This window comes from Aspergillus versicolor, assembly GCF_001890125.1.
Source record: "Aspergillus versicolor CBS 583.65 unplaced genomic scaffold ASPVEscaffold_5, whole genome shotgun sequence".
Lineage (NCBI taxonomy): Eukaryota > Fungi > Ascomycota > Eurotiomycetes > Eurotiales > Aspergillaceae > Aspergillus > Aspergillus versicolor.
Window position 1 is genome coordinate 1,772,615 of NW_024467528.1, and position 11,658 is coordinate 1,784,272.

An 11,658-nucleotide genomic window follows, 5' to 3' on the forward strand; every position below is an offset into this window, starting at 1 on the left:
GGGAACTCTAACGTTGGATCCGGACAGGTCTATATACATGCTTAGGGCCATGTAGTCAATAGCCAGCCTCATAGGCCAATAATTCCTCGATGGTCTAACGGTCATGATTTCCGCTTGTCACTCTTACGAGAACAAGCGCGGGAGACCTGGGTTCGACTCCCAGTCGGGGAGTATTTTTGCTTTTTGAATTACTACTACTACTCCCAATAAATAATTCATTAGACATTGCAATGGTAACCACGTTAAGGCTATACATTCTTAAAACGGTCGTTAAGCTTCTGTTGGATAGCTAAAAGCATGATAGCCGCTTAAAACCTTAGCTTAGGAATATCTAGGCAAAGCTGCTTATAAATAACCAATAATTCCTCGATGGTCTAACGGTAATGATTTCCGCTTGTCACTCTTACGAGAACAAGCGCGGGAGACCTGGGTTCGACTCCCAGTCGGGGAGTAATTTTTTTTTTTGTTTTGAATTACTACTACTCTCAATAAATAAGTTCATTGGATATTGTAATGGTATGTTTTAACATCCCTAAAGCAGTTGTTAAGCTTCTGCCAGACAGTTAAAAGCATGATAGCTGCTTAAAACCCTAGCTTAGGAATATGTAAGTAAAGCTGCTTATAAATAAATAATAATTCCTCGATGGTCTAACGGTAATGATTTCCGCTTGTCACTCCCAAAAGGAACAAGCGCGGGAGACCTGGGTTCGACTCCCAGTCGGGGAGATCTTTTTTATATATATCTTTTCTTTTTTCTCGCTAGGAGTTAGTTAGGTCTACCAATACGTCATTGCTAGAACCGCTGGTTTGGCTGCCTTCGTGCTATGGGCATCACACTAATGTGCACTGTGTGGTTTATTGAAGGGTGGAAATAAAAGATGGTATACCGTAGTATAGCCCTCAAGTGCGGTTCTATATAAGATCGTGGCTTCAAGGAATATCGGAACGAACTTCTCAACCTCAGTACATCCCCCTGTAATGGCAAAATACGAGCCGCTATCCCTGATGCTCTTTCCAAACTACTCTAGTACACCGCTGGAGCCGGCGGCCGTCGGGCCCAAGGAACGGTTAAAGCCCTACATGACGACTCCAACACAATGACCCGGAAACTACAAACCGGCTCATGTCCAGATATTCACAGCACCGTCAATAAATGGCGGTGGAGCTAGAGACAACAGTGATATGACAATATTCATACACGGCAGTGGCACCTCCTAAGCACGGATCGTAAGTCTGGGGTGCCGCTTGGCCCAGAGCACATACCATTTGCTCCACTAGAAGGCTATGTTACTGCGGAGTTGTGGGCGCTGGATGTCGCTTCCCTCAGACAGCTTTATTCGTTGCTCCAGTGAGCGGGCTCTGGGTGCGCAAATATCATCTGTGGGGCTACTCCGGGGTTAAAGGATAGGCAGTCATAAGCGCGTGCTTACACTTGTCTACTGTGTTATACCGCCGGTAGCTCCCAGTGACGAGGGAGGTTTGGGGTATTTGAGGAAAATACGGATGTTACAACAAGTGATATGTGCTCCTTGAATGCTTATTCCCCGGTTCCGCTTCACCCTCGGGTTGGGAAGCTGAAGAAGGTTACGTTGTATCAGGTCTCTGGCAAATACAGCGAGGAATAGATACGGAGTTGGTGCTGAGGATACTGGGGATGATGTATATGCCTTCATACTATAATAGCTATCTTGTCCTTTCATTATGCTTTTAACATATCAGTTAGTGCTTCAAAGGCCGGGTCGCAAGTGTTTATGGGGACGTGTTCGAGGCTGCGGAATGGCTGGATGAGTAATTTAGTTGCATACGCATGGAATATATGTAGACAAAGTATGGTACCTGCTGTCAATATGCAAAAAAGGAAGTCTTGGTTATCAACCAGCAGAAAAAGGACGACAACTACAAGATCAAAAAAAAATTATCTCCCCGACTGGGAGTCGAACCCAGGTCTCCCGCGCTTGTTCTCGTAAGAGTGACAAGCGGAAATCATGACCGTTAGACCATCGAGGAATTGTTAATATTTCTCGGCATATTTTGACTACATATTCCTACGCTAGAAATAGTGATCGTGCGCTGGTATCATGCCCACCCGCCCACTCTCCCAAAGCTCAAGGAAGGCCTCGCCCCAATAGGCTCCAAGGAGGTATGATGCAGGATCAAGCTGTAATACTATCCTAAACACAGCAGCAATGCAGGGGGGGGTCGTAAGGTCAGAACTGACACAAGGCCAGTCTGCTCTGGACCTGCCTAGGGCATGCATAGCTTATAGTTAGAGAACATAATTCATGATGTTAATGCCAACGAGGACTTTGGTGGTTGCAATCTGTATTCTCTGATTCATTGATACTGCTCAGTAATTGCTAAACCCTTGGCCCCATCGTGTGTCTTAGTACGCTCTCTGCTTTACCGGTACCGTTATACGCATGCTCGTATACGTTGTCCAGCTGGGCTGTGTCGGGGACGAATTCATTCACTTCGGAGGCCATCTACGATACACAGGCACTACCCGAGAAGAGAAAGGGGGTATGGGATGGAGAAGCAGCATGAATATCGTCTAAAAGGTGCCGAGAAGGTTTCCCTTCCAGTGTAATTTCAAAAAGCAAAAAATCTCCCCGACTGGGAGTCGAACCCAGGTCTCCCGCGCTCGTTCCTTTTGGGAGTGACAAGCGGAAATCATGACCGTTAGACCATCGAGGATGATTGATTGGTGTTTTGGAGAATTCTGACATCTTCAGTGGAGCCCTATTCTGGCCGCATTGGGTGGGAAGGTCACATGCCTCTGGAAACCCTACTTGGATCTCCCATTGATGAGTATACGTGAATTTTAATGCTAGCTTTCAAAACAATAGTATGGTATACTATACAGTGTCGTCTTGGCCTTGGTACATAGAGAATAAACCGCGAAGTGCAGAACCGCCTCGTGTATTTTGAGGATGTGGCGATATATATTATCTTGATCGAATCCAGTTGAGCGGTAAACTCTTATCTATCTCCAAAGGTCTACTAATCCCGTATAATTGTAATTAGATCGAGTAGATTTAGCTTCAGCTCGTTTTAATTATCAGACTTCCAAGTCCAACGATCTTGGCTCTCTGCCCAGAGCTCCTGCCTAACGCACGTTCCGGAACGCCTGCATCAAACATCCAGCGCTGTAAGGACAATGGACGGGGTGTTATTTTCCGCAGGTTATCCTGAGTCCTTGAATATCTTCGATATTGTCCATAAAAGAAAGGTGCGTAGGATTGCAGGTCAGTTCGTGGCAGAGAACAACTCGGCTGTCAATATCTGTTCCCGGCCTCTGGAGGTAGGTCATTTGGCCTTATTTTGGCTTGAGAATTTATTCCAACGGAAAGGTAGTGTAAAATTGTCTAATTTATCTTACCTTACCATATTAATGCTTGCTCACCAAGGCAACCGGGTCATAGCTGTTCCTATTTCCTTCGTAGCTAGCGATTTCCAATACCATTCATTTATACCACATATGAATCCCGTGGAAGGCCTAAATATAGCCAATATTTCGACGCCGACTTCCTTTTCTTCAACTTTCCATCGAGATTCCTCATACTGCAGGCAAGTGTAAATGTATAAAATTTAGTTCAGCCCTAACCACAACGCTTATGAATGGATCCACTTAATCTGACACCAAACAAGATCTCAATATAGGTAAAAATTTCGACATCCACTTCCTCGATGGTCTAACGGTCTATGATTTCCGCTTGTCAATCCTTACCAGGAACAAGCGCGGGAGACCTGGGTTCGACTCCCAGTCGGGGAGGCATTACTTTTTGTTTTTGGGATATATGAAGTTTTTTTTTGGGGGGCTGTGGGAAGGGTGGAGTTGGCTATCGCGTGCCTAGAACGTACGGACTACGGAGATACCAAATTATGGCTCGCTGTTGGGGCGAGGTGGTGGTAGAAAAGAATATGAAAACGTAAAAAATGGCTGCATTCAATCGATATATCTTCGTAACCGGGAAATTTAAGAAGACTTTTTCCTCTATCCCCCTTCTATACTATTCCAACCCAAACCCAATGCGTAGAGAGATTACCCATACTTATTATAAGTCAAGTATACCGCTTTTACTCCATCTCAATAGTACCCGGGGGCTTGCTCGTATAATCGTAGCACACACGGCACACACCAGAGACCTCGTTGACGATGCGCGTCGACACCTTGGACAGGAACTCGTATGAGAAGGGGTACGGCGTGGCGGTCATGAAGTCCTTTGTAGAGATTGCGCGGAGTAGGATGATGTTGGCGTACACGCGCTTGTCGCCCATGACGCCGACGGCACGCGATGGGTCGAGAGCGGCATACGCCTGGCCGATTTCGTCGTAGATACCGGCTTCGCGGATCATGGAGACGAAGATGTGGTCGGCCTTGCGGGCCATTTCGACCTTTTCTTTGGTGACTTCGCCGAGGACACGGATGGCGATTCCGGGGCCTGGTAAGTTTATTTATTAGTTTAGCAGATCATTGATGGAAAATGGTCCCTGGCTTACCGGGGAAGGGGTGGCGGCCGACGAGTTCTGAGGAGATGCCGAGCTGGCGTCCGAGCTCACGGACTTCGTCTTTGAAGAGTTCGCGGAGAGGCTCGATGAGCTTGAGGCCATGGCCACGCATCAAGCGCTCGGCGATACCGCCAACGTTGTGGTGGGTCTTGATGGTTTGAGAGGGGCCCTTGAAGGAAATACTCTCGATAACATCTTGGCCTTATTAGCTGCGGCGTAGAAAATTGGGGGTTTTCAGAACTTACCGGGATAGAGGGTACCCTGAAGGAACCACTCAACCTTTCCAGAGCTCTTGGCCTCGATCTTTTTCGCCTCATCCTCGAAGACGTCAATGAATTTTCCTCCAATGAACTTGCGCTTCTTCTCAGGGTCGTCAACACCCTTGAGACCCGCAAGGAACTCATCGCCAGCATCGACGACAGTCAAGTTGATGCCGAGCTGCGCCTGGAGAACCTCTTGGACCTTCTCGCACTCGTTCAACCGCATGCAGCCATTGTCCACAAGGACGGCGTGGAATCTATCTCCAATGGCTTCCGTCATCATCTTAGCGGCAACAGTAGAATCGACACCACCACTGACAGCACCCAGCACCTGGCCATCAGGACCAACCAGGGAGCGAATTCGTGCGATTTCCTGCCCGATGAATTCCGCCATTGTCCACTTCTGCTCGGCACCGCAAATACCCACAGCGAAGTTCTTCAGAAGCTGTCCACCTTGGGGTGTATCTAAATGTGGTCAATCAGCAGCTGTATGGAAAAGCCTACCAAAAGAGGGGCTACTCACGAGTAACCTCAGGATGGAACTGAATCCCATAAACCGGATCCGACTTGTGCGCAATAGCCGCGAATTCCGAGTTCCCTGTGGTTCCGATGGTGTGGAAGCCCTCAGGCAGGTTACGGAGTTTGTCACCGTGAGACATCCAAACAGTCATATCGCCCTCAATGTCCTCAAACAGCTTATCAACGTGGCCTCCAAACCGAGTAGCCTTCAGGTCGGCATGGCCGTATTCCCTAGCGGTGCCTGCAACGACATTGTCGGCGTGCAGGCGGTGGGCGAGTTCCTGGAGCCCGTAGCAGATACCGAGGATAGGGACACCGAGGTCGAAGAAGGCAGGGTCGGCGTGGGGTGCATCATTCTCATAGACGGAGTATGGGCCACCGGAGAGAATGATACCCTTGGGCTTCCATCCCAGATCAGCGAGCTTCTGGGTGCAGGGAAGCATCTCGGAGTAGACATTGATTTCGCGTAGACGGCGGGTGATGAGGTGGGTGCTGGTGAGATGGACATTAGTCTAAGTTCTCTCCGGTTCTTAGGATGGTCTTCCCGGTAGACATACTATTGGGACCCAAAGTCCAACACGAGAATCGTGTCGAACGAGTTGTGAGGGATTGTGTCTGCCATGGTGGGGTTGAGAGATGGCTCAATTCGAGGACTTTCAGGAGTGTGTTGGTCAATGGCGAACCGGAGTCTGTAGGTATATGGAAGCGTATATGGTGAACAGACTGGACCGTTTCCTGAAAGCAAGAGCGGTTCGGGAAATCAAGTCCAGAGGGTCGACTGATAAGAAGACGGCAGAGGAAGAAAAAAAAGATGACTCCTCCATTCTGCCATTCGGATAAAAAATTATTGGCGGGGTTACTCACCGCTCACATGATACTATGAGGGGCTGTCGATCTTATCAGATAAGATCGGAGCCACTATTCCTGAAATGACTGATTTTGACACTTTAGGTTCATAGTCAATCAGGCAAGCCTTGATTATTGTCAAGGCATCATCACCTTCGCGGAAGCTTAAATGAGCGCCATGTTCTAGAAGTACCCGCACTGCGTCTGCTTTGCAGCTTTTGGCAGCATAGAAAAGAGCTGTTTGGGAATGATAGTCTGTTACATCTATTGGATGACCTCTTCTCAGGAGATATTCAATTGCCGGCACATTCCCACTACTCGCCGCGTGATGTAGTAGCGTTTGGCCCATTTTGTCTTTGCCTGCGATGTTCAGGTATGGAAAGTCGTGCATAGTATGGAATATCTTATCCATGCCCAATGCACGATTGATATTGATGTGCAAGGACTCGTCGAGGTACATGCGGTCCAGGTACTCACCAGTCTCGCTGTCGCAACATGAAAATCTTCATTCGCACGGTCCCACCCACCGGCCGCTGGCTCCCAGAGGGAAGCTATGGTCTTGTCTTCCCATGATATGGTGATACCCTGGCTTTTGACGAATTCAAAGGTCTCCCTTCCTCAAATGGCAGCAAAAATGCAACGAAGTCCACTTGGTGCTTTTTAAAGAGTCCATATAGCTCCACCAATGCTGTTGGTTTGACGCTCGATCGAGATCTGCTCCTTTATCCAGCAGCCACCGAGCGGCCGCCATATGGTCTCGTGCCAGAGCCACATGAATGGGGTAAGTAGGCTGCTTTCAGGGAACGAGTCCACAATCGCGCCTTGTGAGACCAGAATTTCCATGGTCTATGTACGGTTCTTAAAAGCGGCATTATGAAGGGCTGTCGGGAGGCAGTGATAAGTAAGACTTTCTCAGGTTTTGTCTTCGGGATCTTGGTCCGTGGATTTTCTCTGTGCCAGTTTGGCCTTCTCTGCTAACACATCTATCCCAGAACGGTGCGCGCTTATATGACGCTCGATTGACTGGATTTTATTGACGTCTGCTCCTAGTCGAATTAGTGCTGACGCCCAATCCACATCACCCTTCCTGGCTGCCAGACAAAGGAATTTCTCTCTGTGTTCATCGAGAGTAGACAGGGTAGAAAGACTTGGAACCATCAAGCGGAGGTAATCGAGGCGCTGACACTCAGCTGCCAGGCTGAGTGGTGTTGTTCCGTTCTCATTTTTGCAAGTAATATCAGCCTCATATTGAAGCAGAAGCTGCTCTATTTCAATTCTTTGTTCCTTGCCCGGCAGTCCAACGGCATAATGAAGCACCGTCGACCCTCGCGGACACTTTACCGTCGTACTGGCTCCGTGAGACAGGAGCATCTCGACAGCCCATGGATGGCCCTTGTAGACAGCGCACATCAGCGGTGTTAGCCCAAATTCAGTATTACTTTCAAGATCAAACCCGTGATTGAGAAGTATTGCAATGGTTGGCTCAACCTTTGCAGGGATTGCACCTGCACTCAGTTCTGAACCTGTCAATTGCAACGTACGTAGATCGAGCGCACACGTTACGACACTTGAATCTGAGGCTGAGATTATTTCCGCAATATCAGGGTCCTGTTTATTCAAGAGGACATCCACAACTTCCGCATGTGTATTGTCCGCTGCCGTGCGCAGAGTTCCAGCTTTATCCCTAACAGAAACCCCATGGTCAAGAAGTAGCTGTGCTATCCGTGTATTTCCATTCTTAGCAGCCAGGTTCAGAGACTCCGATAAATCCAGATCTGCAGCATCTCCGTATTTGCCAAATGTCGATAATAAATAAGTGATCACAGATTCGTGGCTTCCCTTTGCTGCGTTTCGTATCGCACGTTGCATGTTGAGACGGTCGAAGTCAAGCTTATATTCATCGGTTAACTTCTGTAAAAGAGCCAGATCACCTGTTAATGCTGCATGGTAAAGGATTTCATCCTTGCCATCGGGCGTGGCAGTTCCTAGCTTCCATAGTTCTGGGTTCAAACGGTGGTGTAATTGCTTGCATGTTCTGGCTAGATTGTTGATATGCCGTGGGTAGAGGCTTTGGCAAAGATAAAGGTGTAAATCCTCGGACAGGTCAAGGATACCTGTAGAGGCACCACTGGTAGTAGACATCATGGCAGATTGTGGACTTTTCGGAAGGAAAGAGTAGTCGGCGTTGCTCGGTCGTAATACTTCAAACTGAGTCTTCTGGCTAGCCGTTGTAGTGAATGAGACTTTCATTTCAATGCCATTTCAACTCCACCATAATTACAGTGAATACCCCAATAACATTATAAACAAAGCCTCTATTCATCTGTTACCTGATTTATTATGGTGCAGTCTTACTGCAAGATGTGTCATAATAGGACTCGGTGCTGGCCTTCCCATGATACCGCAATTTACATTTCTTCTTGTACAGGCTGCCATTTATAATATATAAACTACTACCAGTGAGTTAGGACCGGTTATGCAGGTGGACGATATTGTGGAAAAGTCTCTACAGATTCAACGTGAAAAGAATGCATGATTTCGTATTATAAGCGAGGTTTTCCTATGTAACCTTGTGGTGAATATTTCGTTTACTGTGCAAACGCTGAATGTCGACTTTGCCACCCGTGTATTGAAGTAGGAGGTGAAGAACATCTCTTTCACCGGGGTCGTCAATGCCGACAGATATTTGTTTTGATAGTTGACCGCTAGGATCATTGGCTCGACAGAGATATGCAATTCAAATAACCTTTCGGAAGTTATATATCAAGCAATCAATCCTTCATCGATGTCCTCTGTTTTAGGCATGTCTCGTATTCGCTATAAGCGCTAGAGCAGGAAAGGTAAGCATGCAACAAGGCGAACAAACACCAGTGCAACATAAAAGACCCCTCAGTCTGTTTGCAAGCTTCCTCACCCAGACGTTGAAGAAGGGGGAAAAATAAAAACAGATTATCATCACTACTCTGCAGTATATCTACAATATCATATCTACACCTACCATAACTCTAAACATGGCTACAAAAACACCCCAAAACAACATAACCACACACATCCCCTACGACCCCGCCGCCTACGAACAAATCTCACATCGACCCCAGAAAGAAATCGAGATCGTTTCGCCCGACCCCACCTGGACCACATCCTTCTCCATCCTCGAAGAACGCATAAAAACCGCCTTTGCGCAATCCCAGTCCCCATCGAGCCTCCTCTACATCCAGCACGTCGGCAGCACGAGCGTCCCGGGTCTCCCCGCAAAGGCAGTCATCGACCTGGACATCGTCGTCGCCGACCCAACTGCAGAAGAAAGTTATGTCCCCGTGCTTGAAAGCGCAGGGCTACAGTTTGTTCTCCGCGAGCCGCTGTGGCACCAGCATCGGCTTTTTGGGTGCGTGGAGCCTTATGCGAATGTCCATGTCTTTGGGCCTGATAGTCCTGAGGTTGTGAGGCATCGGCTGTTTAGGGATTGGTTGAGAGATCCAAAGAATGAGGGGGATAGGGAGTTGTACGCAAGTGCGAAAAGGAAGGCTGCGGGGGAGAGTCGGGAGAGGGGCGAGTCGGTGCAGCAGTATAATGATCGGAAGGAGCCGGTTATTAGGGAGATCTTGAAGAGGGTTTACGAGGCGCATGGGTTGTTGGGAGATAGTACGAAGGATTCCTGAGTCTGAATGAGTTTGGACTACGAGTATCCTCTCCCATCACGCAGGCTACATCTATACATCTGTACGAGGCAGTAAACACCAAGGCGCACAAATCTAGACCGTATCCAAGCTATACTTGCCTAGAACCAAAACTGGCAAGGACGATACAATTCCATGTTATCTCATATTTTACATACCCCAGAATCGAGCCTTGGAACCTCGGTAGTCCATCTTCATCTGGACGGTCTATTGAGAAGGGATACTCAAGGGCCGCCTTGGCATCCGCGTAGTTTGTTCTTGGCTTTTTCAAGCAAGGAATTCGACATACCTCAGGGGCTCGGGCAAAGTTTGGAATGTTGTCGTTCATCAGGTGGTAGATGCCAAGACACAGCTGAGACTTGCCAAAATATTCGGACTCCAATCATTGGGCAACCCACACGGCGCTTGGGTTGAAATGCAGTGGATCTAGTTAGCAAAGCAACTCCTTCCTTCGCCAACGCAGAACCGAGTAAAAGGAGATGCGGGGATCGGCAGTCTTGGGGAATAACCTAATGAGGACCTCAAGGTGAGTTCATGCGCGGCTATGTAAGGTCTCATTCCCGGATCAAGCATTTCCGATATTCCCGGGGGTGAACTATGTGAGGGGGAGCAATGGCAAGCGAGGAGACTCCTCACTTGGTCGACTTGAAGTGTAGAAGACATAATCCTTGTCTTATGAAAGATCAATATGGCGTGATGAATTGGGCCACTTCTGACACGGATGGCGTGGGTTGTCCTGCTACCTCGAGATGGGGGTTGCGTTGACAAACAAAGACTCATGCCCAGGCCAATGAGCCGAGACCACGATGGCGTCTCTGTGGCCGATATTAATTAAACGGGATATGATTTGAGACCAAGGTTAGTTAATAGTCTGTCTGTGATTGTTAATAGTGTTTCGGCCGACGCTCCATAGCGAGGAGACCAAGTGGTGAGATGCGCAGAACCAAGAACCTGGGATAATGATTTGCCTTGGCACATAGCTGGTGCGTTGGCCGCATGTCTCCAACCATTTAATATAGACTGCAGGAGTTTTCCACGGAAAATGCATCGAAGCACCCCCTGTGACGTCGAATCGAAAGAGGACCTTCGGTGGCCGTCCCGACTCCCGAGTGGGATTTGAGCGGGAGCTGGGGGTTCTGGAAGATCTGGACCCAGTCAGACAGGGAAGCAGCTCCATGTGCGCTGGAGAAAAGCGACAGGGCCGCCGATCATGCACCCCGGGGAAGGTGGACGAGACGAATCCGAAGCTGGAACCGTGCAGAGGAGGACGGCGGACGATGACGAGCAGTGAGACTCGGACCACTCACCTCCTTCCTCCGCAAGGTCACGGGACCCCGCCCAGCTCAAATGGCGGGCCGGAAAGTAGTAACTGTTAGCTAAGGAATTCGCCTCTGGTTCCTGCCGGTACTTAGTCCGTATTGATGAACGGCGGGATCGAGAGGCGAGATGGGGGAAAACCGCGGAGAAGAAGCGATATAAAGGTTGAATATGGCAGAGATCATGCTCCTAAGTGTCGCGCAACCCCCAGCGAGAATTGACTCTCGAGCAGCAACAGGAATCCTGTTCCACGAAGCCAAAGTTTCAGTACAGGGTTGTATCGGAGTGTACCGCCAAGGAAGGTACTCTGACAGCTTTCCAGTCGGTGACAGTCACGGGGACTGCGGAAGTGGTTTTCCATTATGTCATAGAATGCAGGCGGGCGATCCTCAGCATCACCAGCAGGTGTGCACTTGACCAGGCCGACTTGTTGTCCAGTGCCATCCATCATCTGACTGAGGAGAGTTGGGGAAATTCGACGGCATCCAGCGAATGAGCGTGGTCAGTCGAGAGAGATCAAATTAGAACAG

At 48.6% G+C, this 11,658-nt stretch overlaps 4 protein-coding genes and 6 non-coding genes across 10 annotated transcripts; 5 read left to right on the forward strand and 5 right to left on the reverse strand.

The window, feature by feature from the left end:
* Positions 1-83: 83 nt before the first annotated feature.
* On the forward strand, positions 84-171 carry ASPVEDRAFT_t86. Its single transcript has one exon. It is a non-coding gene; the product is annotated as a tRNA-Asp (tRNA).
* A 192-nt stretch (positions 172-363) lies between these two features.
* On the forward strand, positions 364-451 carry ASPVEDRAFT_t87. Its single transcript has one exon. It is a non-coding gene; the product is annotated as a tRNA-Asp (tRNA).
* A 186-nt stretch (positions 452-637) lies between these two features.
* ASPVEDRAFT_t88 lies at positions 638-726 on the forward strand. The gene has a single exon. It is a non-coding gene; the product is annotated as a tRNA-Asp (tRNA).
* A 1,193-nt stretch (positions 727-1,919) lies between these two features.
* Positions 1,920-2,007, reverse strand: ASPVEDRAFT_t94. The gene has a single exon. It is a non-coding gene; the product is annotated as a tRNA-Asp (tRNA).
* Positions 2,008-2,605: 598 nt separating this feature from the next.
* ASPVEDRAFT_t93 lies at positions 2,606-2,694 on the reverse strand. Its single transcript has one exon. It is a non-coding gene; the product is annotated as a tRNA-Asp (tRNA).
* Positions 2,695-3,681: 987 nt separating this feature from the next.
* On the forward strand, positions 3,682-3,772 carry ASPVEDRAFT_t89. Its single transcript has one exon. It is a non-coding gene; the product is annotated as a tRNA-Asp (tRNA).
* Positions 3,773-4,077: 305 nt separating this feature from the next.
* Positions 4,078-5,910, reverse strand: gua1 (GMP synthase (glutamine-hydrolyzing); the record flags this gene model as incomplete). Its single annotated transcript, XM_040814783.1, has 5 exons — positions 4,078-4,442; positions 4,501-4,704; positions 4,755-5,234; positions 5,293-5,780; positions 5,846-5,910. 5 exons carry the CDS (start codon positions 5,908-5,910, stop codon positions 4,078-4,080), a joined length of 1,602 nt encoding a protein of 533 aa, XP_040668484.1.
* Positions 5,911-6,165: 255 nt separating this feature from the next.
* Positions 6,166-6,820, reverse strand: ASPVEDRAFT_888820 (ankyrin repeat domain-containing protein; the record flags this gene model as incomplete). The annotated part of the gene is made up of 1 exon (XM_040818441.1): positions 6,166-6,820. The coding sequence occupies exon 1, from the start codon at positions 6,592-6,594 to the stop codon at positions 6,166-6,168; it is 429 nt and encodes a 142-aa protein (XP_040668485.1). The 5' UTR covers positions 6,595-6,820.
* A 226-nt stretch (positions 6,821-7,046) lies between these two features.
* Positions 7,047-8,276, reverse strand: ASPVEDRAFT_84206 (ankyrin repeat domain-containing protein; the record flags this gene model as incomplete). The annotated part of the gene is made up of 1 exon (XM_040817510.1): positions 7,047-8,276. The coding sequence occupies one exon, from the start codon at positions 8,274-8,276 to the stop codon at positions 7,047-7,049; it is 1,230 nt and encodes a 409-aa protein (XP_040668486.1).
* Positions 8,277-9,145: 869 nt separating this feature from the next.
* Positions 9,146-9,793, forward strand: ASPVEDRAFT_84207 (GrpB family protein; the record flags this gene model as incomplete). The annotated part of the gene is made up of 1 exon (XM_040817511.1): positions 9,146-9,793. The coding sequence occupies one exon, from the start codon at positions 9,146-9,148 to the stop codon at positions 9,791-9,793; it is 648 nt and encodes a 215-aa protein (XP_040668487.1).
* Positions 9,794-11,658: the final 1,865 nt, after the last annotated feature.